At 44.1% G+C, this 26,288-nt stretch overlaps 1 protein-coding gene across 1 annotated transcript in view; it reads left to right on the forward strand.

The window, feature by feature from the left end:
* The window catches only part of LOC140203628 (serine/threonine-protein phosphatase 2A 65 kDa regulatory subunit A beta isoform-like), an 83,838-nt gene that overhangs the window by 22,889 nt on the left and 34,661 nt on the right, over nt 1-26,288 (forward strand). Inside the window, exons 2-7 of the mRNA XM_072269676.1 lie at nt 11,144-11,223; nt 15,142-15,232; nt 15,324-15,424; nt 18,819-19,051; nt 20,819-20,966; nt 23,794-23,949. Of these exons, the coding sequence (XP_072125777.1) occupies nt 11,144-11,223; nt 15,142-15,232; nt 15,324-15,424; nt 18,819-19,051; nt 20,819-20,966; nt 23,794-23,949 (809 nt within the window). The remainder of the gene's footprint in view (nt 1-11,143; nt 11,224-15,141; nt 15,233-15,323; nt 15,425-18,818; nt 19,052-20,818; nt 20,967-23,793; nt 23,950-26,288) is intronic.

The following is a 26,288-nucleotide window of genomic DNA, read 5'->3' on the forward strand; positions in this document are numbered from 1 at the left end:
AAAACTTTGAAAAAAAGACTGAAAGAGTAATAAATAATTAAATGAAAATATTGGATAAAAGGTCACCGTATTGCTAAGAGCCTTACCATTCATACTATATTCTGTCATCATATTTGACCTACCAAAATGAACCACCTCTCACTTATTTGTGTTGAACTTCATCTATCACTTCTCAGCCCAGTTTTGCATCCTATCAATGTCCCGCTATCCACACTATCCACAACCCCGCCAACCATTGTGTCATCAGCAAATTTACTAACCTAATCCTCCACTTCCTCATCCAAGTCAATTGGTGGCCACCAAGAGGTCCTGGTTTCTTCTGCTGAATGGACTGTAGGTGCTCGTCAAAGTGGTCTCCCAATCTGGGCCGGGTCTCACAGGTGAAATGTTGCCTCACCTGGAAGGACTGTTTGGGCCCCGAATGGTAGTGAGGGAGGAGATCCAGGGGCAGCTGTGGCACTTCTCCTGGTGGCCACCAATTTTAATTCTACCTCCATTTTCCCATTCCAACATGTTGGTCCATGGCCTCCTCTACTGCTGCGATGAGGCCACACTCGGGTTGGAGGAACAACTCCTTATTCCGTCTGGGTAGCCTCCAACCTGATGGCATCAACATCAATTTCTCCTGCTTCCGGTAATGACCCCCCCACCTCACCATTCTCCATTCACATTTTGCTCCCTCACCTTATCTCCTTACCTGCCCATCACCTCCCTCTGGTGCTCTTCCCCCTTCCCTTTCTTCCATGGCCTTCTGTCCTCTCCTATCAGATTCCCCCTTCTCCAGCACTTTATCTCTTTCACCAATTTCTCAGCTCTTTACCTCACCACTCCCCATCTCCTGGTTTCACCTATCACCCACAACCTTGTACGTCTTCCCCACCTTCTTACTCTGATCTCATCTTTTTTTTTCTAGTCCTGATGAAGCATCTTGGCCCAAAACGACAACTGACTGGTACAAGCTGACAGGAAGGTGACAGTAACTCAAATCACCTCACGTTACAACAGTGGTGTGCAGAAGAGCATCTCTAAACACACATGTCGAACCTTGAAGTGGATGATGAAGAATACCATTTTCACAATACCAGTAATATTGAAAAAAAATATAACGTTCACTTGCAGTCTATGCAGAAGTAAACATCATGGTACCTGCAGCTGCCTAAATTGACATACAGTGGCAGGAAAACGTTTGGGCACCCCGGTCAAAATTTCTGTTACTGTGAATAGTTAAGTGAGTAGAAGATGAACTGATCTCCAAAAATCATAACGTTGAAGATGAAACATTCTTTTCAACATATTGAGCAAGATTAGTGTATTATTTTGGTTTTGTACAATTTTTGAGTGAAAAAAAGGAAAGGAGCACCATTGAAAAGTTTAGGCACCCCAAAAGATTTGAGTTCTCAGATAACTTTTACCAAGGTTCCAGACCTTAATTAGCTTGTTAGGGTTATGGCTTGTTCACAGTCATCATTAGGAAAGGCCAGGTGATGCAAATTTTAAAGCTTTATAAATACCCTGACTCCTCAAACCTTGTCCCAACAAACAGCAGCCATGGGCTCCTCTAAGCAGCTGCCTAGCACTCTGAAAATTAAAATAAATGATGTCCACAAAGCAGGAGAAGGCTATCAGATGATAGCAAAGCATTTTCAGATAGCCGTTTCCTCAGTTCGTAACGTAATTAAGAAATGGCAGTTAGCAGGAACGGTGGAGGTCAAGTTGAGGTCTGTAAGACCAAGAAAACTTCCCAAGAGAGCTACTCATAGGATTGCCAGAAAGGCAAATGAAAACCCCTGTTTGACTGCAAAAGACCTTCAGGAAGATTTAGCAGACTCTGGAGTGGTGGTGCACTGTTCTACTGTGCAGCGACACTGAAGAAATATGACCTTCATGGAAGAGTCATCAGAAGAAAACTTTTCCTGCATCGTTACCACAAATTTCAGCATCAGAAGTTTGCAAAGGAACATCTAAACAAGCCTGGTGCATTTTGGAAACAAGTCAATGGTAGAATTGAGTTTTCTTCAGTTGGCAATTCTTCTAGAAGTGCCAGGATTTGTTTTCCTCAAAGACCATTTCTATATTTTAAAGATTCTTTGCTTCCTGCAGGGAGGAGGTGTGAGGCTATTTGGCTAACCATTGGTGGGAAGGTAATTTAGATTAGGAATCAATTAAAGCCAATTGTACGGACAAATGTCAACTTTCCCCTTATTATTCTTTTGCCTCGGAGAACAATTTAGAGTGATTTCTTTTTTTTAATCCTAACTTGCCCAAAGAGGTGAATATTAATGCACTGGGATCACGAATGTAATTCTGTGTCGTTTTCTTTTCTGTGTACATTGGAACAAAAAGTCTGTCAGACACAACTGTTTCATTCAATAAATCACAAGACCCACCCCAACTGAAATTTGTGGCCAATGATTACAATCAATGATGGGAAGGTTCAAATAATGAAGTGCTTCAAATATTTGGGATAGCATTTTATCAGATTGCATGTTTTAATTAGTTTTAATCAGTGGCTGATGTCATCACAGTGGGTCATGACATCACAATGGCTGATGTCATCACAGTGGCTGATGACATCACAATAGCTGATGACATCACAGTGGCCAAATCAGAAACCATGAGAAATATTTTGGTGTTGATATCAGATAAGAAGCACAAACTGTTGTGTCTCAGTCTTCAGCTAGGAAATAATAGAGAGCTAAAGAGGTGATAACTCCCGAACAAAATGGGGTTGAGATGGACCAGATGCTTGCTCAGGCAGGATGAAGAGGAAAGATCTCAGGTAATTCCAAACTTGTCAGCAAGTGTTCAGTGTCCAGCTGGCCCCCGTTTTTTGAACGTTCACTTTACGACTCCTCGCTGTTGTGAAAGACCAAATTAGTTACCGGTTTTCGCTGACAAGAAGGTGTTTTCACTGTTACAAAAAAATGCAGCATGCACCCCGAGCAGCGAGAGTGGTGAAAATAGCGTTCAGCGTTTCTTGTGAAGCGAGCCGTTATAGAGGCAGCGCGCACCCTGAGCAGCGAGAGTGGTGAAAATAGCGTTCAGTGTTTCTTGTGAAGCGAGCCATTATAGAGGCAGCGCGCACCCCGAGCAGAGAGAGTGGCGAAAATAGCGTTCAGCGTTTGTTGTGAAGCGAGCGGTTATAGAGGCAGCGCGCACCCTGAGCAGCGAAAAGTGAAATAGCGTTCAGCGTTTGTTGTGAAGCGAGCCGTTATAGAGGCAGCGCGCACCCCGAGCTGCGAGAGTGGCGACAAGCCAAGCTTCTTCCCCGGGAACTACACTCAGCATCTCAGCATTAAGCTGCCATAGCTTTGAACTGAGTGAGATTTTCGCTACAATTGACAATGCTGCAATGATTGCAGAAAAGTATGACTTTAACTTTGAAAGGGCACGTAGGTTCAGGGCAGGTTTGCAGGATGTTTTGAGTGCTTACAAAGAACTGTCTGATAGAAAGATGTGTGAATGTTCCAGCGTGCTGGCTGTCTTCTTGACTCTGCTAAGTGAAACTACGCTGTACATCAGTGGTCCCCAACCTCCGGGCCGCGGACCGCTACTGATCCGCGAAGCATGCAGTGGTGCAGCGATAGCCGGAACGCACCCAGAAAAAAGCCAAAATAAACAAGCTAATTAATTAGGTGCTGCCTGGCATGTAAATGTCGGCCCAGATCAGAGACGATGCAATCAGCACCTAATTAATTAACACACATAAAAATTGCTGGTGTACGCAGCAGGCCAGGCAGCATCTATAGGAAGAGGTGCAGTCGACATTTTGGGCCGAGACCCTTCGTCAGGACTAACTGAAGGAAGAGCTAGTAAGAGATTTGAAAGTGGGAGGGGGAGGGGGAGATCCGAAATGATAGGAGAAGACAGGAGGGGGAAGGATGGAGCCAAGAGCTGGACAGCTGATTGGCAAAAGGGATATGAGAGGATCATGGGACAGGAGGCCTAGGGAGAAAGAAAGGGGGAGGGGGGAAGCCCAGAGGATGGGCAATAATGGATGGGGTACGAGGGGGAGGTGGGGCATTAACGGAAGTTAGGGAAGTCACTGTTCATGCTATCAGGTTGGAGGCTACCCAGTCGGAATATAAGGTGTTGCTCCTCCAACCTGAGTACGGCTTCATCTTTACAGTAGAGGAGGCCATGGATAGACATATCGGAATGGGAATGGGACGTGGAATTAAAATGTGTGGCCACTGGGAAATCCTGCTTTCTCTGGTGGACAGAGCGTAGGTGTTCAGCGAAACGATCTCCCAGTCTGCGTCGGGTCTCACCAATATATAGAAGGCTGCATCGGGAGCACGAGACGCAGTATACCACCCCAGCCGACTCACAGGTGAAGTGTCGCCTCACCTGGAAGGACTGTCTGGGGCCCTGAATGGTGGTAAGGGAGGAAGTGTAAGGGCGTGTGTAGCACTTGTTCCGCTTGCAAGGATAAGTGCCAGGAGGGAGATCGGTGGGGTGGGATGGTGGGGACGAATGGACAAGGGAGTCGCGTAGGGAGCCATCCCTGTGGAAAGCGGAGGGGGAGGGAAAGATGTGCTTAGTGGTGGGATCTCGTTGGAGCTGGCGGAAGTTACAGAGAATTATTTGTTGGACCTGGAGGCTGGTGGGGTGGTAGGTGAAGACAAGGGGAACCCTATCCCTAGTGGGGTGGTGGGAGGACGGGGTGAGAGCAGATGTGCGTGAAATGGCAGAGATGCGTTTGAGAGCAGAGTTGATGGTGGAGGAAGGGAAGCTCCTTTCTTTAAAAAAGGAGGACATCTCCTTCGTCCTGGAATGAAAAGCCTCATCCTGAAAGCAGATGCGGCGGAGATGGAGGATTTGCGAGAAGGGGATGGTATTTTTTCAAGAGACAGGGTGAGAAGAGGAATAGACCAGATAGCTGTGAGAGTCTGTAGGCTTATAGTAGGCATCAGTAGATAAGCTGTCTCTAGAGATAGAGACAGAAAGATCTAGAAAGGGGAGGGAGGTGTCGGAAATGGACCAGGTATTCAAGGACTCGGCAGCTAACCTCAATGAGTATGCCTCAGCTGTCACAGACTTCTTTGGAAATGCACGGAGAACTGTGTGTCTCACAAGACGATCCAGGTATTCCCTAACCGGAAACCATGGATGAATTATGAGGTCAAATCCCTTTTAAAGGCTAGAGCTGCGGCTTTTAGGTCCGGGGATACCAGTGGCTACACAGAATCCAGGCGTGAACTCCGGAAAGCCATTAGGGGCGCCAAGAGGCAATATCGAGCCGAGTTGGAAGCCCAGGTTAACCAAAGGGATGCCAGTAGACTATGGCAGGGTCTAAATGAGATCACTGGGCACAAAGAAAAGGCTGGGAATTTCTTGTGTGATTCTTTCAAGGGTAACATGTTTGAGATGAACATTAAACTTTGAGGGTTTGGGCTAATAGGTTGCAGCAGGTTAGTGAAATATATGGAAGGATATAATGGGATGCATTGAAAGGGCAGGGAGGGGGCAATCCAGTGGACGGATGTACAGAATTTAAGTTGCTGGATGTTAAATGTTTGCAAGCTTCCTGCCCATCTAATCTTTATTTTATCAAATCAGAAAATACTAACAGCTCGGGAACTAATCTATTTCCATTCTCTTGCCCTTGTGCAGTCTGCTTCCTCAGAAGACAGTGCCCCTTCATCAAACGAAGCTGATAGAAAGACTAACACCAGCCCTAGTTTACAGTCATGCCAAGGATCCTGCAGCTCGTCTGACGAATCTGTATCCATGACACAATCAGGTATGAAGTTTCTGACAGCTATGTGTGAGCTTTTCAGTATTTATACTCGGTAGGTACTCACAGAATTCCATGTAAGCACAGCTAACATTACAGCTCAGTACTGATGGGAGAGTCTCAGCAAATCTAGTTGCTCATGAAGGGTTGCAATTGTCCATATCAGCAGAATTGTATTCAGCTGCAAACTGTAATCTCGAGGCCTGGTCTATCACTCCTTTTGACCATTACTATCAAGCTAGGGACCAATGCCAGTTCAGTGGTGAGTATAGAAAGAAGTTTTACAAGTTGCATTGGGTGGATCTGAACTGAATAGAGCTGCTACTCAGAACCATCAGCTTGTTAAATGGCAAAAGCAGCATGCAGTAAACAGATGCATCACACACAATGCTGGAGGAACTCAGCAGGCCAGACAGCATTAAAGGAAAAGAGTAAACAATCGATGTTTCAGGCCGAAAACCTTCACGACTGGAACGGAAGGAAGAAGGAGTCAGAAAAAGAAGGTGGGGGAAAGGAAGGAAGAGATACAAGTTGGCAGGTGATAGGTGATACTGGGAGAGATGGAGCGGTTAAAGTAAAGAGCTGGGAAGTTGATTGGTGAAAGGGGTAAAGGGTTAGAGTAGGGGGTATTTGATAGGAGAGGACAGAGGACCATTGAAGAAGGGAAGGAGGAGGAGCCCCAGTGGGAGGTGATGGGCAGGTAAGGAGATGAGGTGAGAGAGGGAAACGAATGGAGAGGAGGAGGAGGCAGTTACTGGAAGTTTGAGAAATTGACGTTTGTGCCATCAGGTTGGAGATCACCCAAACAAAAAATAAGCTCTTTGCCGCTCCAACCTGAGGGTGGCCTCACAGTGACAGGAGACCATGGACTGACATAATGGAATGGAAAGTAGAGTTGGAATGGCTGGCCACCGGAAAATCCCGCTTTTTGTGGCAGATGGAGCGAAGCTGCTTGACAAATGTCTCCCAGTCTGGTCTGATCAATATATAGGAGGCAACACTAGATACTATAGGTGATCCCAACAGACTCACGGGTGAAGTGTCGCCTGGCGTGGAAGGGCTGTTTGAAGCCCTGAATGGTAGTGAGGAAGGAGGTGTAGGGGCAGGTGTGGCCCTTGTTCTGCTTGCAAGGATAAGTGCCAGGAGGGAAATCAGTGGGGAGGGATGAGTGGACAAGGGAGTCGTGTAAGGAGTGATTCCTACGGAAAGATGTGCTTGGTGGTGGGCTCCCTTTGGAGATAGCAGAAGTTGCAGAGAGTTACGTGCGGGATGCAGAGGCTTGTGTGGTGATAGGTGAGGACAAGAGGAACCCTATCCTTCGTGTGGCGGCAGGTGGAAGGGTTCAGGGTGATTTGTGCAATGTGGTTGAGGGCTACGTTGATAGTGGAGGAAAGGAAGCCCTTTTCTTTGAAGAAGGAGGATATCTCAGTTGTTCTGGAATGAAAAGCTTCATTCTGGGAGCAGATGCAGTGGAAATGGAGGAACTGAGGCCAGGGAATGGCATTTTTGCAAGTGATAGGGTGGGAAGATGTCTTGTCCAGAGAGCTGTGAGAGTCAGTGGGTTTGTAAAGAGTATCAGCAGATAAACTGTCTCCAAAGATGGAGACGGGGATCGAGAAAGGGGTGAGAGGTGTCAGAAGTGGGCCAGTTGAGGGCAGTGTGGAAATTGGAGAAAGTTGAGGAAATTGATGAGCTCAGCATGGGTGCTGGAAGCAGGACCAATGCAGTTATCTTTGTAGCGTAGGAAGAGTTGTGGAGTGATGCCCGTTTAGGTTCGAAACATGGACTGTTCCACGACTGTTAACTCTCTTCCGTAGCTGTTGCCTAGCCTGCTGAGTTCCTTCAGCATTTTCTGGGTATTACTTTGGATTTCCTATATCTGCAGATTTTCTCATCTTCAATGAAGAGTTCAGCAGTTCCCCAACCAATGGATCTGATCAAAGTTCTGCCACCCTGGTTCACACAGTCGTGATGGTGATAGTTTAGCTAACATGAGGACACTTCTCCAGTGAAGATCCCCACCTTCAATTAAACCAGAGCCTGGAATGAACTTTGTGAAACTATATTCAACTCGAAGAACTGAGTGAATGATGCATCTGTGCTTCCTCCCAAAGTCCTCACTGTTATAATGGTAGTTTTCAGCCAAATCAAAGAATGAGCGAGTAGCAGGAACAGCAATAATAATGAAAATGGGTAACCTCTGATGTGTCGTGCTTAAAGTTGCACTTCAGAACTAAATGCCTAGCAAGCCAAGCATATCCAGTACAGGTCTGTCAGTGGCAACTACATGTCCCTAGTTACGTTCTATCCACCAAAAACAGAGTATATCCGATCTGGCTAATTACTGTCCAATCATAAAAGTAATGGGAGGTGTCACCAACTGTGCTCTTAAGGGACATTTGCTCTTCAGTAATCTGTTCCCCCATGCCCATTTTGACTTTCCAGGGTCAGAGTTAGTGCAGTATTTACAGGTGATTTGAGTGACTGCCTTTAATGAGGCTGTATTTGACAGGGTGTGGGATTAAATAGCCCGAATCAAATTGAACTCTGGAAATCAACATGAAAACTACACTGGCAAGATTTGTACCACACAAAGGAAAAGGTTTAAAAGCAGTGGTCAGTGAGTTCTAGCTTTGGTTAGTGAAATGTTGCATGTAATCTATTTTGCAGCAAGTGTTTCTCTGCCTATTGATGCAATGCTCACCATTAGCTTCGATTTTTTAAAAAATCTGATTTTATATTTAAATTGTTTCCTGATGTTTCCCTGCTTATGATCTCAATGAGTCCACAACTGTATTTGCTGTTGAGAGTGTGAGCCACGTCTCCAACGAGGCCGTGACTCTGGCCGGTCGGTGTCCGACGAGGTTGGGGCTTTATGTGCGTAATTGGTATTTTGGGGGATATCAGTATTTCTTTCCTTCCCTGTTTGCCCTTCATCTGTCGGCTTACTGGGCCAATTAAGAAGACATTTAAGAGTCTATTGCCTTGCTCAGCTGTGTGTTCGTAGTATTCTGAGCTTTAAGAGTGCATTTAGTGAGTTATGGATCTGATTGCACTGTACAGTGACAGCTTTTGATTATATTTACGGGAGAATGGTACCAGGAGGACAGTGTCAAAATCAAAATGCATTTCCTGCCACTGGGGATCTCAGGACGTGTGATAAACAAAACAAAATCGTATGTGAGAGTTTCCATTTAATTCTGGCAGCTATTAATGCATTGAATCAGGTGGATTTTAATTCGAAATTTAAGCTTCAAGTAGCAATAAATGAATAGAAACTGAGTAAAATTGTTAGTTGATTTCACCCCGCTGAGGTATGTATTTTGAATGATAAATAATTGGTTGAATTGGAAGCTATTACCTATTATAACTTTGATTTGATTGCATCCTGAACAGAGAAAGCATCTGAGCAGAGTGATATCAAGGGCAGGATTCATGCACCTAAAGATGATCTGAGGAAACATAAACCTATTGTAAACAAATTGAAGAAAGGGCAGAAGCTTCGGAAGGAGAGATTGAAGGCACAGGAGGTCAGTCTCATTAACGAACTAAGGGTAAGATTGTCGTCGTACTCACCTTGACTGCCCTGCCAGTCTTTGATTAGGGCAATAAGAACGTTGTATGTATATACTACCCCAAAATCAATTTGCTATCCACAATATTCATTTTTTAATTTGGAAAATTGTTGAGGAAATTCAGTAACACACATCAAAGTTGCTGGTGAATGTTTATGTGTGTTGCTTGAAATCCTAGCATCTGCAGATTTCCTGGTGTTTGAGGAAATTAAGTGCATGATTATTCAAAGGACTTGATCTACCTTTATTCTTTTTGTTTCTGTTCCATTGCTGGAAAATCCTTTATATCACCCTCAACTCATTCTTAAGGCCCTTTGCATTGCTATATTGCTTCTGACTTTCAAAAGTCTTTGAAAAGTATGCAGCATTCAATAGTGCGTTCGGTTGTCTTTCCCCAGTTGCTGCTATTCTCCTGCTTTGTATCTGCTATGTTAAAGCAGCAGGAGGCAATGCTTTCTGAAAGTTTGGGGAAATCTGGATTGTTGCAGTCTTTACAATTTATTTTTTACAGCATTTAGCCAAATTGATTTGCCATCCTCTGAATATTTTCAGTTGTCAGCCTTGATTAATTTACCAACTAAAATTGGATTGATTAAGTTGAAAATGCTTTTGCTGATTTGTTGAGTTTGCAGCCACTGTCTTCGTATGCCGATGGAAAGCTGTTTCCAATATCCTGAGACATATGTGAATTTTGGACTGTACTTCATATTGGTTTCCTTCAGGTTTTGGTGTTTTGTTAATTGTGGCTGGTTGGTGGGTGGGTGAGCTGTAAATATTTTGTGTGTAAGGTGGGGTTGGGGTTTCGATGTTACTGTCACTGGTCTGTTTTGCAGGCGAGGGGGTCGGGGATTGTTATTGTTTCTTTTCTTTGTCGTACTGATGGTGGGGAGAGTTGGTGTCTTTTCTTTCATCAACTCTCATGGTCTTTCTGTATTTCAGGGCTATCTGGAGAAGACAAGTATCAGAGTTGTACGTGCATACTTTGACAATAAAATGAACCTTTGAACATTTCACCGTTTTCTTTCTCTTGTATTACCAGTCCTGTGATGGATCGATTAAAAGGACTCCAGCAAAACTAAGCAAAGTGTCCAGTTCCACCAAACCACAAATCAAAACCCCTTCCTCCATTGCTGCTGAGAAGCCCAAGGCTGAACCACTTTCTCTACAAAGGTAATGTCACTGGGCAATACAGCCTTAGTTGGAAAAGGACTTCTCAGAATATTGGTAGTATCACTGTTTTATAAGTTAAACATAATGGGATGCCTTCTCCCCTATTGAAAGTACTTATTTTTAAATTAGGTTGCACGTGACTGTTGTTCATTTATTTAGCAGACTTCTTTAAAGAGTAGTACAGTATTTTCTACTGAGGAGGTGGAGCATGAAACAATGACAGTGACTTTTGAAATATTATTTCAGTAATTTTGTTTCTCTCTTTTTAGACACTGCTTCACCTGCTGAATATTTTGTCATTCTCTTTACATTTCCAGCATCTGTGATATTTTGATTTCTGTTTTCAAAAAGTTTACTAAATTTCTAGCAGGTTTTCTTTCAAGAGCTGATTGTTCCATCCAGTGACATAATTCATTCTATTCTGCAGTTTAATGATAATCTATGATATTTGCTGTGCTCCTGAGTCTGTGGGATTTGGCTCAGAAATGTTGTGAGTAGCTTGCTGTAACACGCACGGAATCAGGCAGAATTTGTGAAAAGAAAAGCAGTCTGCAATGTCGATCTGCGATCCTTCGTCACTGCAAAATTCCAAAGACAATATGATATTTATCTGCCAAGCTCTCAAGCTCAAAATTAGTTTTCTACTTTTTGTTTTCAGGGCTGAATCTGAAAAGAGCTGGAAATCGCTTCCTGAGGGTGAAGGATCTAATGTGTCATTCAGTTGCTTTGTTAAAAAGGGTACGTCTGCATCTCAAAATGTTCTCTCTGTAAACACCTGAGATGACACATTCCAAAAACACTTGATAAAAGAAAGTTTTTTAAGTTGAAAGTTTACAAGTATGAACACTTTTAAAAATTAGTTGAACAACTAAATTGTGTTTCTAAAAATAAAACCTACCTGCCTATTTCCTAAGCCAAGCTCATAGAACCATAAAAATAAATATGTTGGGAATTGCATCTGTGATGGTCAAGAAAAGAGCTACCCATTCTAATTCCACGTCCTACCTCAGGCTCTGTAGCCCAGTTGATCACAGCGCTTCAGATATTCATTTACTTTTTAAATATGAGGGGAATTTATGCCTTGGAAGTATTTCAGATCCCTCTACCATCCTCTGAGTGAAAATACTTTTAATACTACTAGCAGTTACGATGGACCTCAGTTTTTTTTTAATCCCCCTGTTCAGGAAATAAGCCCTTCTCATTTCTGCCATTTGATCCTCCCAATTTTATACATCTCAAGACTAGAAAACAACCCAAGCTTATCCAATCTTTCCTCCATAGCTACAATTTTCCAGGCTTAACATTATCTCTTGTAAGACCGACCTGGGCTCCCACAATCCAGGCTATTCATATGGTTCGGTATTGAAGGATTACTCTACCAATAGAGATGCAATGGTAACCGGAAACCTGTCTGGTTTTATCAATGTAACAGATAATGTAGTCCTAATTTTAAAAAGAAGTAGGAAGTGTTCTTCCTCCAGTTCTTGCCAATGTTTTTCTGGCAACCGACACTTAGAACATTATCTGGTCTGCAATCTCTCCATCACTTCAATCACTTTCAGTTACTTGGTCCAGATCACTTTATTTTCACTATGGGTTTAGTGTTTATACATTTTCATCCCCTTCCAGGAAGTCCTTAATGTTCTGCTTCTTTCTAGACAACAGACCTCATCAGTTCCCCTTCATCACCATCTTTCCTCACCTGGTAGAACTAGTTCTTACTCTCAAGTTTGACTTAGGTTTCTCCCACTTTCTCCAAACTAAAGGTGAAGCCTCGGACAGTTGCATGGGCCCCAATTAAACATGCCTTTTCAGCAGTTATATGGGACAATCCATGTTTCAAGCCTTCACTAGTAACGCCTTGGCTTCCTGCATATGGCGTGCACGCAGTAGCTTCATTTCGGGTACAGTGAACCAGATGCCCGATATGTTAACTCCACCTGCTCTCCTTGCTGATCTCCAGGGTCCCAAGCTTAAACCTCTCAGGCTGGGGATTGCCCTGCAGGTGATAGGGCATGGTCCTCAATTTCTCAACTCCCAGCATGCCCAGTAACTCGTAGATGAGTCTACTCTCGAAGTCCCATCCCTGGTCGCTATGTATCCGCCTGGGGAAGGCCATAATGCATGAAATACTTCTCCCATAACACTTTTGCCACCGTAGTCGCCTTCTGGTCCTTGATAGGAAAAGCCTGAGCATATCCAGTGTAGTGGTCCGTGATGACTAAGACATTGGCCGTGTTGCTGGCATCGGGTTCTATAGACAGGAAATCCATACACACCAGGTCCAGGAGCCCTGCACTCTGCAGGTATGACAGAGGAGCTGCCTGCACAGGCAGTGTCTTCCAGCGTATGCAGCGAATGCACGACTTGCAGTCCTCTTCAACCTCCAACTTCATTCAGGGCCAGAAAAACCATAGGTCTTGTCCACCCCCAAATGTCCAGAATCATCATGAAGTGAACTCAACGCAATGCTCCGATACTTCTCAGGCAGAACCAGCTGGCAACGCCGAGGTCGGTCCGGGGCTGACATGACCGGTATAAAATTTGGTTCTTTAACTTCAAACGAGGCTATTCTCTCAGTAATGGAGGTACTGAAGCTGGTTTTGTCTTCTCCGCCTGCGCCATATCCCCCTTTCCAAATACATACCAGATAGTGCCAGTGCCCGGATCACCTCACTGAGCAGCTGCCACTCCTCCAGAACTCAATTCCGGCAGCTGCTTGCTCTTCAGAGCAGTCAGGTTACAGTAAACTGGAGGTAGGGCATCATCAGAAGCCCCCAAATGATCCACTGCTCAATCCGCCCTTTCCTTTTCGTCGGCCTTCACGGTGATGGCAAACTGACACATGGCCTTTATAACCCTTATTTTGTTGTGTGGTTAGTAGAGAAACCAAATATAAAAGACAAAGACGCCACTCTTGTTAAAGTTAACAGTTTGTGCACAAAAATCTTTGGAGCTCACGCCTCCGGTGTTCCTCCTCAATGACCTCCGCCGAAACGTTGCCAACCGCTGGACCCTCGAATTCCCGTAGACTCCGTCCGGTGATCACCGAGCACTCCCCGCACTCGTTCTACCTCCTCACTCGCCTCGACCGAAAAACCACAAAAGCTCGGTTCCCAGACAAACAAGATAGAATAATGTGTCTCTCATTTGGTTAGTTCCCTGTTATCTGTAGTTAAAACCCAAATATCGCAGCTACAGAGAAACTATTACATCAGCAGTTAGCATTACAGAGACGCCATTTCATTAGCCTTAGCAGTTAACATTACCAAGAACCCTACATGTGTTAGTTGGTATGTGTTCTAAGACTGGGGCTGTCAGTACATGTGTGATAAACAAAACAAAATGGTATGTGAGAGTTTCCAATTAATTCTGGCAGCTATTACTGCGTTGAATCAGATAGATTTTAATTGGAAACTTAAGCTTCAGGTAGCGATAAATGAATAGAAACTAAGTAAAATTGTTAGTTGATTTCTCCCTGCTGAGGTGTATATTTTGAATGATAAAGAATTGGTTGAATTGGAAGCTACTACCTATTATAACTTTGATTTGATTGCATCCCTAACAGGGACAGCATCTGCCAAGAGATCTAGTGTAGACAAATTGAAGGAAGTGCATGAAAAGTATCAGGAGGAGAGATTGAAGGCACAGGAGGCCAGACTCAGTAAAAAACTAGAGGTAAGATTATTGTTATACCTTCTTACCTTGACTGTCCTGCCAGTCTTTGATTAGGGCAATAAGAAAGTTGTCTGTATATACTACTCCAAAATCAATTTGCTATCCACAATATTCATTGTTTAATTTGGAAAACTGTTGAGGAAATTAAGTATATGGTTATTCAAAGGACTTGATCTAGCTTTATTCTTTTTGTTTCTGTTCCATTGCTGGAAGATCCTTCATATCACCCTCAACTTATTCTTAAGGCCCTTTGCATTGCTATATTGCTTCTGACGTTCACAAGTTTTTGAAAAGTATGTAGCTCATTCCACACTCTCACTACCTTCTGAGTGAAGAAATTCCCCCCTCATGTTCCCCTTAAACCTCTCACCTTTCACTCTTAAACCATGGCCTCTGGTTGTAGTCCCACCCAACCTAAGTGGCAAAAATCTGCTTGCATTTACCCTAGATCCTTCATACCTCTGTCAAATCTCCTCTCAATCTTCTATGTTCCAAGCAATAAGGGCCTAACCTATTCAATCTTCCCTCATAACTTAGGTCCTCCAGTCCTGGCACCATCCTTCTAAACCTTCTCTGTACTCTTTCAACTTTACTGACATCTTTCCTGTGGGTAGGCAGCTGAAAGTGCATATGACACTCCAAATTAGGTCTTACTACTGTCTTATAGAATTTCAACATAACATCCAAACTTACCTTGATTTATGAAGCCCAAGGTGCCAGAAGCTTTCTTCATGACCATATCTACCCATGGCACCACTTTCAGTGAATTATGGTCCTGTATTCATGGAAATGGATGACCAAAGCAGAGGCTCGGCATCTGTAGAAAGAGAAACCATTTAATGACTGGGCTCGGGACTTGTGCTGACGAGAATAATGTTGTGCGGTGCCCAGTGGAGTGGCCAGTAATATCTTTTTTTTTCCAGAATTCTGTTCAGGGTTGGATGGCATTGATCAATTTCATTTCTTTCCTTTCCCCAGTCACGGTTGAACAACATAAAGCAACTGTCCACAATTGCCTTGGCCTTGGGGGTAGAGCATACCCGGAATGAGCTGCTCCCACTTCTGACTGGTAGGTACAAAGCTGCGTGTGGTTGGGCTGCTTCGGTTTGAACAATCGCCTCTCAGAGTCACCTTGCCACTGATTTCTCGTCTAGATGCAGACACCATTTTCGATGAAGACGAGGCACTGCTGGCATTAGCGGAGCAACTAGGGAGCTTCACGGTGCTCGTTGGCGGACCGGAGTATGTTCACTGTTTGCTGGTAAGAGCGGTCGTACATTTACAAAGCACTGCACAAGACGGACACGCGGTTAATGCCATTGAAGTGGTATTACTGTCTTAATAAAGGTTAATTTCCAGAAGATGATTCTCAAAGCAGCAGGGTTCCACAGGCAATGATAAAGTAAGTGACTTTATAATGAGTCATAGAAAAGTTCAGCACATGTTCCCCTTAAACATTTCACCTTTCACCCTTAACCCATGACCTCTAGCTGCAGTCTCATCCAACCTCAGTGGACAATGACTGCTTGCATTTACCCTATCTAAACCCCTCGTAATCTTGTCTCCTTCTGTCATATCTCTTTGCAATCTTCTATGTTCCAAGATAAAAAGAAGTCCTAACATATTCAATCTTTCCATATAACTCAGGTCCTCCAAACCCGGCAATGGCCCTGTAATCTTTCTTTGTTATGATGGGTTGCATGAATGAGGGGTAAACGGACACATACAGAACCCTCTCTGCTTTTATTGTTTGCAATAAAATCTTTGAGGCAGATGAGGCTTTGTGCCACCCCAACATATTTGTAGGCACGAGAAAGTCTGCAGATGCTGGAAATCCAAATCAACTCTCACAAAACGCTGGAGGAACTCAGCAGCTCAGGCAGCGTCTGTGGAAAAGAGTAAGCGGTCGATGTTTCTGGCCGAGACCCTTCTTCAGGACCTGGTTGAAATATTGGAGGGGTGTATCATTGAGAATTGCTACAGTGAAGTGTAGTTACTCTACCCCTGATCCAGGTTCACCCACGCAGCCTGTTGGAAAACATACACGGACTGATACCGTCCCCCGAACACTGAAACCTCTGCTCTGTATTGACCAAATATACGTTCAACATGAGCCCAACTGGGGGAAACAAAACACAGATTTTAATGCCCAGATGCAATGGTCCTATGCATTAAATATTTATTTAAAATAACGTACTTGTATTGTTTTTAAATACCCGTAATGGGGAACAAGATTCTGAAATTAAATAACGAGGGCCTCAGGCTATTACAGGGCATAGATCAAATTGAAATGATTTTCAGTGATCAGTTCATCATAGGACAATTCAGAATTAAAACAATGAAATCAATTTATGAAACCACCAAAGTAGCTCGATCAATGAGGTTTAACCAGGATGCTGCCTGCTTTAGAGGAAGTGCTGCAACTTTATCAGACTCTGGGTGGGCCACGTCTGGAGTATTGCATGCAGTTCTGATTGTCCCACTATAGGAAAGATGTTGGGGCTTTGGGGTCGATGCGGAAGAGGTTCGCCAGAATGTTGCCTGGTTTAGAGGACGTGTGATCATGAGAGCTGGATAAACTTATGTTGTTTTCTCTGAAGCGCTGGAGGCCGAGGGGAGATCTGCTAGAGGTTTGTAAGATTATGAGGAGCATGTGCATAGATTAAGTAAAGAGGAGTATCTGTTTCCCAGGATTTAAATGTCTAATACCAGAGGTATGCATTAAAGGTGAGAGTGGGTAGGTAGGTTCAAGGGGGATGTGAGGGGTAAGTTTTTTTTACCATCAGAGTGGTGGATGCCTGGAATACATTGACTGGTATGATGGTAGAGACTTTTCAGAGACTTTTGGATAGGCGCATGGGTATGAAAAAGATGGAGGGAGATGGACATTGTGTAGGTAGGAGGGATTAGTTCTTGGTGGTTTTTGATTTTCTTTTTAGCTGGTTCAGAACAACATTGTGGGCCGAATGGCCTGTTTCTGTACTTTACTATTCCATGTTTTACTTTATTGATTGCAGTGGTTTCAAATTAGACACTCCAGCGTCAGTATGTTGCGTATAGAGTGTGTACGTTCTTTTGTATTGATACTCCTTTCAAAAATGTTTTCTTTTTGTGTAAAATTACCTGCGAGTACAGGCAGAGAATTCTTAAAGCATTTACGTAAGGAATCCAATTTGCTCATGTGTGGGTGGGGGCTGTATATAAAATATCACAAACTTTTAGCAGTGTTTCTTGAAGAACGCTGAGATGGCGTGGCTTTGTATTATAGAAAATAGCAATTCAGAAACGTTTTCTCGGAGCCCCTGTGATGCCTGCAATTCTAAACTGAAACGTGGGCACAGTTGTTGTTTGAATAGTTATATAAGATATAGGTGCAGAGTTAGGCTATTTGGCCCATCGATCCATTTTCCCCTCTCAGCCCCAATCTCCTGCCTTCTCCCTGTATCCTTCCATGCTGCGATTAATCAAGAGTCTTATCAATTTGTCTTTCAATCATGGCTGATCCTTTTTTCGCCTCCTTTGCCCCACTCCCCAGTCTTCTTCCAGTAACCTTTGATGCCATGAACCTATCAAGAACCTATCAATCTCTGCCTTAAATATACCCAATGACTTGTCCGCCACAGCCACCTGTGGCACAGAATTCCACATATTCACCACCCTCTGGCTAAAGAAATTCCTCATCATTTTCATTCTAAAAGCATATCCCTCTATTCTGGGGCTGTGCCCTCTAGCCTTAGACTCCCCTGCCATAGGAAACATCCTCTCCACATCCACTCTATTCAGACCTTCCAACATTTGATAGGTTTCAATGAGGTCTCTTCTCATTCTTCTGAACTCCAGCGAGTACAGGCCCAGAGCCATCAAAGGCTCCTCACGTGACAAGCCTTTCATTCCCAGTATTATTTTTGTGAATCTCCTTGAAACTCTGCACACTGTCAGCACCTCCTTTCTTAGATGAGGGGCCCAAATCTCCTCATAATACTCTAAATGATGCCTCACCAATACATTATAAAACCTTAACACTACATCCCTGCTTTTATATTCTAGTCCTCTCGAAATGACTGCTAACATTGCATTTGCCTTCCTCAGCCTGCAAGTTAACCTTTAGTGAATGCTGCACGAGGACTCCCAAGTCCCTTTGCACCTCGGATTCTTGAATTTTCTCCCAATTTAGAAAGTAGTTTACACTTTTATTTCTTCTAACAAAGTGGATGACCATGGACTTCCCTCAAACTTTGGCAAAATTATTCTGACAGGCAGCTTCATGTTTATTTGCATATTAAAACCTCATAGGATGAACAATTATTGGTACTTAATTTGAAGATGAAATAATAATTACTGGTAATTAGGAATGTGTCAGTGTAATTTCCATTTAATATTAGTACAGAGTTTTCTGGTTAGGAACCTTGGGAATTTCTGTGATTGAGAAAATATGTCCTTTGATTTATACAGTTTTTGGTAGTTTGTGTTTTGTCCTCCAGCACGGCTCTATATTCTTCTGCCTTTAAATGTTTCTCTGTCTCATTTTCTTTATGAGAATTCCTAATTCTCAGCAATGTAAGAATTTATCTTAAAGATTGTTTCTAAATATTGTGTTTCTTAGAAGTAGAGTAAAAAGAAGATGTGTTTCAGTTTAATTCTTTCCCACTAATCAGCCTCCCTTGGAGAACCTGGCAACGGTGGAAAAATCGGTAGTACGAAATAAAGCCATCGATTCATTGCGAGCCATCTCCCACGAGCACTCTCCTGCAGACCTAGAAGTCCACTTTGTGCCACTGGTCAAGCGCCTGACTTGTGGTGACTGGTTCACGTCCAGGACTTCGGCATGCAGCCTTTTCAGTGTCTGCTACCCTCGGGTATCCAGCTGTGCAAAGACCGAGCTGCGTCAGTAAGTACTTTCCTCCCTTGGAATGCTGGAGATGAACATGATTGAAGTTGGCTAGGAATATTACAGTATTATTGTAGAAAATCTACATCCTGTAGTATCGCTCATTATGTACCGTGTCGTATGGTGTGGGCGATCGTGGGTCTTTCCGTGGACAGGATTGTTCTTGGCGAAGTTTTCTACACAAGTGGTTTGCCATTGCCTTCTTTCTGGGCAGCGTGTGTCTTTACAAGACGGGTGACCCCCAGCCCATTATCAATACGCTTCAGAGACTGCCTGCCTGGTGTCAGTGTCAGGAGTTGAGATCTGCACCTGCTGCTCATACAACCGTCCACCACCTGCTCCCACGGCTTCACGTAGTCCTGATCGGGGAGGCTAAGCGGGTGCTACGCCTTGCCCTAGGGTGACCTGCAGGCTAGTGGAGGGAAGGAGTGCCTTACACCTCCTTTGGCAGGGACGTATTTCCTTCCTGCCACCCAATTTCGGTATAATTTGGTTTTATTGGCGATAACATGCTACCACCATGGTGGACGGGACCTTGTTTTAACTGAGTGGGTAGAAGTTTCTAGTTTAGAGAATAATCAGCCCCAAAATAGCACAGAAAGTGTGGCATTTTTGTTTTTAATGACATAAACTGAAGGTTTTTTGTGTGTTTTTAGTGAGGAAGGAGCAAAAGCCGAGGTGCATCATAGTCGAGTGGTGCTCATCGCTTACTCTCGGCTGTGGGGTTGAAGTGGCCTTGTCATTTACAAAGGCGTGCTCTTTTTGAGAGCCGTGTCTTGTCAAGCCTGTTGCTCTGCTTCAGGGCCATTTTGATTAATCTGGCGCGCAGAGGATTTCACTTGTTCGGAGGTGTTTGAGTTTTGTCGGACGAGAAGGTTGCTTTGGTAACTGTGTGCCCCTGCAGTCCACAACCAATGGCTCTGTTCTGCTCCAAGTGCAGGAGTCCCACATCTGGGGTTCACTTCCAGCCGCTTTACTCCCTGAATTAAAATTTTTTGTGGTGTCATTTGTGTAAACTTTCAGATACAGTCAGTTGTTTCAGAAAAAGAGAGGGCTGCATGGTGGGGAAATTCTAGGCAGCTTCTAGAGTAGGTTACGTGGTCAGCACAACATTGTGGGCTGAAGGGTCTGTAATGTGCAGTAAATTTCTATATTCTGTTGCTATCTTGAAGTATTTCTCAGGATAAAATCTGAATACCACAAATATTGGATTTTTGGGTGGTGTGGTGGAGATGCGTCTCTACCAAAGGAGGTGTAAGGCTTCCTTCTGCTGGTCTGCAGGCCACCCTTGGGCAAGGTGTAGCTCCTGCTTCGATACCATCGACCCCTCCCGACCGCCCCCGCCCCGATCAGGGTCAGGTGAAGCCATGGGGTCAGGTGGTGGATGAGCAGCCGGTGCAGATCACAAGTCCCGGTTATGCGACACCTGACGCCAGGTAGACAGTTTCTGAAGTGCATTGATAATGGGCTGGGGGTCACCCACCTTGTAAAGACACACACTGCCCAGAAGGCGGAAATGACAAACCACTTCTGTAGAAAACTTTACGGAGAACAATCAGGGTCATGGAAAGACCGTGACCACCCATAGCATATGACACAGCACATAATGATGATGGGTTTAGCAAAATATTTTAGTAGCTTCTGATTTAGAAACATTAATTGCAAAAATGTCAATTTTTAGTGCTTGTATTTCTGCTTGCGAATTGTTAAATTCTGCATCAATGGGCGACTACTCCTATGAGACCTTTAATTTTATTTTTTCTGCAGACTTTTCCACAGCTTGTGCTCAGATGACACACCAGTGGTCCGCCAGGCAGCAGCATCAAAGTTGGGTGAATTTGCAAAGGTTGTGGAGCTGGAGTTTTTGAAAAGTGACATTATACCCCTCTTCACTTCCCTGGCTTCTGATGAGCAGGTATGTAGTTGTAGAGCAGATACTGGGGTGGCAGCGGGAAGTCGAATTGAAGTGGGTGGCCATTGGGATACCCCGGCTGTCGCAGCGGAACCAGAGAAGGTGCTCGATGAAGAAGCCGCCCCCCCAACCCCATCTGTGTTGGTCCTCCGATGTCGAGGAGGCCACGGCAGGAGCTCCAGATACAGCGAATAGCCCCGAGAGGAAAGCACCGCTTCGCCTGCAAGAACTGTTTGCAGCCCTGAACGGAGGCAAATGGGCGAGTGTAGACCTTGTCTTGCTTTCGGGGAGAGCGGCGAGGATGAATGAGTGGCGTGGAACCCTGAAGGGTGGGGTGGGGAAAGTGGGGTGTGATTAGTGGCAGAGACCTCTTGCAGATAGCGGGGGATTGAGATTAGTCTAGGAGTCTATTGTGGATGGTGGGGGCTACAGACACTGATGCGCTGGAAAGGCTTGTGGGGTGGGAATGCAGGTGACGTGGATGAAGGAAGCGTGGATTATAGTGAAGAAAGGTGATCTTATTCCCCATGGCTTGTCATGGTTTATCTTGCTGAAGCTGCTGCTGTCACCTTGGCTTTATGTCACATGTGTATCAATTGCTTGTACTGAGGAGCCTCTGTATCCCACACGTCATGGCAGTGTGTGAAATAACGGAGAGCACTTGGCTCGTTCCGGTAACAGGCTGTCTGTCATTCCGCTCACTGGAGCAATTCCCCCCCCGCCCCACCCCACATTACCGCTTGCATTTTACTGTATGGATGAGCTGGAGGTGGGAAAGATTAGTACGGATGGTGTGTCCGTGGCAAAGAACTGAGTTGCATCCGGTTAATACGTCCATGTACTCAATATGCTACGCCTTGTTAATGCCACTTCCTGCTTGCAAAGTTTCTGTTGTCGTAGTCTGCACCATCTGTTCACCTTTGTAACCGGGGTTCACAACCCTCTTTTACGCCATCAACCCCCTACCATCAACCGAGGGGCCCCAGGTTGGGAGCCCCTGCTTTATAAACTTCCTTTGTCCACAGCAGATGGAAGCAGTGCCTGTCAATCTATTGGCATGATTACACCATTCCAGTACTCCAGCTGGAGATGCTCCTCCAAGAAGGTGGTTATCTTGAGGCTTTTGCCTGAAGAGCGAACTGTTTAATCAGTGTGTGTCCTTTCATATTCCTCCAACCTCAAGTATCCCGGGCAAAAGGCTTGACGCAGTCCGCAGTATCCTCGTGTACTAAGGAGCCAGAGTCGTACAGAAATGGTACGCTGAAGGGGTGCTGGGATGGACACTTTGACCCTCACCTAGCTTCTGGTTAACGGTTGGACGTGTGCTCCTTGGTGTTGAGTAAGCTTCTCTTCTGGTTACTGTCCAGTGACTCCTGGAAATAAACCTTCACATCTGTAGCCAAGGAGATGTTCACACTTGCTCCAGGTTCAGACCCCACCAATGATGGCTAGCGTATCAAAACAAGGATGTAATGTTCACATTTTATAAGGCTTCACTTGGAATATTGAAGGTAGTTTTGGGCCCCTTATCTAACAAAGGGTTTGCCAAGACAGGAGTGGGTTCAACGGAGGGTCACGAAAGTGATTGAAAGGTCCAGGATTGAAAGGCTTGTCGTTCAAGGAGCATTCGATGGCTCTGTTCCTGTAGTCATTTGAATTCAGAAGAATGAGGGGGAGGGATCTCATTGTAACCTGTCAAATACTAAAAGGCCTCTAGAGTGGATATGGGGAGGATGTTTTTTATGGTGGGACAGCCTAAGACCAGAGGAAGCAATCTCAGAGCAGAGGTTTGTCCATTTAGAATGGAGATGAGGAAGGATTTCCTTATCCAGAGAATCTGTGGAATTCATTGTCACAGAGGAGAAGTCATTGGGTATATTCAGGGCAGAGAGGTTGATAGATTCTTGATTAGTCAGGGCATGAGAAGTGACCTGGTTGAAGCGTGTAAGATGATAAGAGGTATTAATCGTGTGGATAGCCGGAGACTTTTTCCCAGGGCTGAAATGGCTAACATGAGGGGGCATAGTTTTAAGGTGCTTGAAAGTAGGTATAAGGGGGACATCAGAGGTAAGTTTCTCACCTAGAGAGTGGTGGGTGTGTGGAATGCACTGACAACAAAGGTGGTAGAGATGGATACAGGGTTTTTTAAGAGACTCTTAGATAGGTACATGGAGCTTAGGAAAATAGAGGGCTATGCGGTAGGGAAATTCTAGGCAGTTTCTCGAGTAGGTTACTTGGTCGGCACAACTTTGGGGCTGGATAGCCTGTAAAGTGCTGTAGATTTCCGTGTTTCGATGAAGAGATATGGGGAGAAGGCAGGAGATTGGGCTGAAGGTGAAATGGATCAACCATGATGAAATGTCAGAGGAGACTCGATGTGCCAAATGGCCTAATTCAGCTCCTACATCCTACGGTGAAAAGTGACCACTTGGGTGATTAGCTTGGAGATTCACTCAGCAGAGAATGGTGCTTCAAGAGCAGGAGAAAGAAAATTGATTTATCAATAAATTTTTGCACTGTCATGACATTTGCTAATATACTAATCCAAGGAATGCTTCCATCAAAGGTTGCATGTTGATACACTCCAAATTTCCATTCCAGTACTTGTATCCTGGGAAGATTCCAGCACACATTGCAAAGTAATGAAACCTGTTGCTACTTTCTAGGTGATCTGAACGGATATCATCTGGGAAACAATTGTTATATTGTCAGTATTTATTTTTATGATTTTTTTGATGAGATTAGTTCTTCCTAATGTTAACTTCAGGAAATTAATTTTGTTTTTTAATGAAGAACCAGCTCAAACCCGGTTTGAACATCTTTTTCACAGGATTCGGTGAGGCTGTTGGCAGTTGAGGCTTGTGTGAGCATAGCCCAGCTGCTGCCCCAGGAAGACCTGGCAACGTTGGTGATGCCGACCCTCCGGCAGGCAGTGGACGATGAATCCTGGCGTGTTCGCTATGTGGTGGCAGACAAATTTTCTGAGGTACGTGTTATTGCTAAAGCACAAAATGCATCTCTTTGGTATGATGATATGGTGCATTTATGTTTTAAAGCTAGTCTTTAAGTTTTCTGTTCCAGCTGGAATCCCTTCTGATTCTGTCAAAAGTCATGAAAACACGATTAGTTCCTCTAATATAGTTTTAAGAAATCATTAAATCAAGCACCTGCGTATTTTTAATATAATTGACTGACATGCCAAAAGGTGCTGAGATTTCTTTCCAGATTCATTTAATTAGCCTGTTTTTAAACATGGATCTGAAATAGAACAAAGTTGGTCTGAATTGAGCTCAGATCTTTTTCAGTGTATCTGAAGGATAATCCTGTGACAGGGGTTTAGAACAAACTTGTTGGCATAGTGCCAGGGATCTGGGGATTCAGCACGTGCACAGGTTGATGACACTGATATTTTTCACTTTTGACTGGAGGAAGTTAAGGGGAACTTCAGTTCTGTTTAAAAATGAGCCGAAAGGTTGAAAAGCCAGGACGATCCTCAGAGACTTTGACACTCAGGAACTTGAAATTACTCACCCTTTCCACAGTCCCCTTGATTAGGACTGACGTATGTTCCCTTGACTTCCCCTTCCTGACGTCCACAATCATTGGTTTTACTGTCATTGTGGTAAATTTTGTGATGTAGGGCATTAATTAATTAATTTAATTAAAATTTTGATGGACTGGACTTTGCTGGTTCCTTCCCACTGCTGACTTCACACAAACCAGGTATGGTGTAGGGAGGTGGTGATTCTACTTCACCCTCCTGTGGTCCACAATCAGTTCCTTGGTCTGACTGACAAAGTGCCAGATTGTTGCCACACCACTCAACCAGCTGATCTATCTCACTCCTCTTCGGCTCCTTGTCACCATCTGAAATTCTGCCAACAATAGTTGTGTCATCGGCAGATTTATAGCCCTGAAGAGCAGTCTTGGCCCGAAACATCGACTGTTTATTTCATTTCCATAGATGCTGCCTGGCCTGCTGAGTTCCTCCAGTATTTTGTGTTAAGTTTCCAGCATCTGCAGAATCTCCTGTGTGTTTATGTTTTTTGAACCAGATGGTCTTTGTTCTCAGTATAAAACTTGTTGCCTCAGGCTTCCTCCTGGTGCTCCGGTTTCCTCGCACAGTCCAAAAGCATTCCGGTTAGTAGGTTAAAGGGTCATTGTAGATTGTTGCACAAGTTGGTGGGTTACTGGCGGTGCCGTTTGAAGGGCCGGAACAGCTTGTTGCGTTCTGTGTCTCCAATTAAATCTATGCCCTTTAGTCTTAGGCTTTCCCAGCCTGGGAAAACACTCGGATCAACTGAAATCTCCGTGCTTTTCTCACCACAATGTAATACAAGTCCTCAAAATAAAGGCACATTGCCTACACAGGTTAATTGCAAACATTAACAATCAGGTTAACATTATTTAACAATTAAGAAGCATTATTTAATGATTAAATAACATTATTTAGTTGTTTCTTTTGACCTGAGAAATTAGCTGATTACAATTGCTCACGTTGTTGTCTGTGTACCATACTTTCGGATTCAGAGCCATCAACGACAATATTTTCTCAACTTTGCCTTTCTTTAAAAATTTAAAATTCCGTCTCTTTAGGCCAGGAAAATCTGGTCCCACCCCAAAGCATTGAGATTAAATCTTTCTGTTCTGTATGAGTGTAAAATCTGTACTGAAGCAGCTGGTTTATCTGTGGATATTTTATCAAGGATAGATCATTACAGCTGTTTTACCTGGGTAACACTAAAGAATGCTGCTTCTAAATGGACACCATTTATCTGACCATTCCCTTTTTCTCCCCACTCATTTATTTCTTTACCAGAGCATGGGGTATCCACTCATTGATAAACATCTGAACACAATGGCAACATTTCTCTGGGTTTCTTTCCTCTTACCCCATGGCTTCACGTGACCCTGATTGGGGGGGTGGGGTTGGCTAAGCAGGTGCTACACCTTGCCCAAGGGTGACCTGCAGGCTAGCGGAGGGAAGGAACGCCTTACATGTCTCTTGGTAGAGATGTATTTCCACCCTGCCACCCATGATAAAATTACATAATTAAAAACTGTAAACCTGATCGAAAATTAAAGCAAATTACAGATGGACCAGTGTTCAAAAGCACACAGAAAACACAGCCATTTTGTCATCTTAGGATTGTTACCCTTGGAACAGGCAAAGACGTTATATTGTCTGTCTTTATACGATAACTAACCCGTGTTCAAAAATAAGCTCCATATAAGGTAACACACACAAAAATGCTGGAAGAACTCAGCAGGTCAGGCTGCATCTATGGAAGTGAATAAACAGTTGACGTTTTGGGCCAAGACCTT

This window comes from Mobula birostris, chromosome 10, assembly GCF_030028105.1.
Source record: "Mobula birostris isolate sMobBir1 chromosome 10, sMobBir1.hap1, whole genome shotgun sequence".
NCBI classification, from domain to species: domain Eukaryota; kingdom Metazoa; phylum Chordata; class Chondrichthyes; order Myliobatiformes; family Myliobatidae; genus Mobula; species Mobula birostris.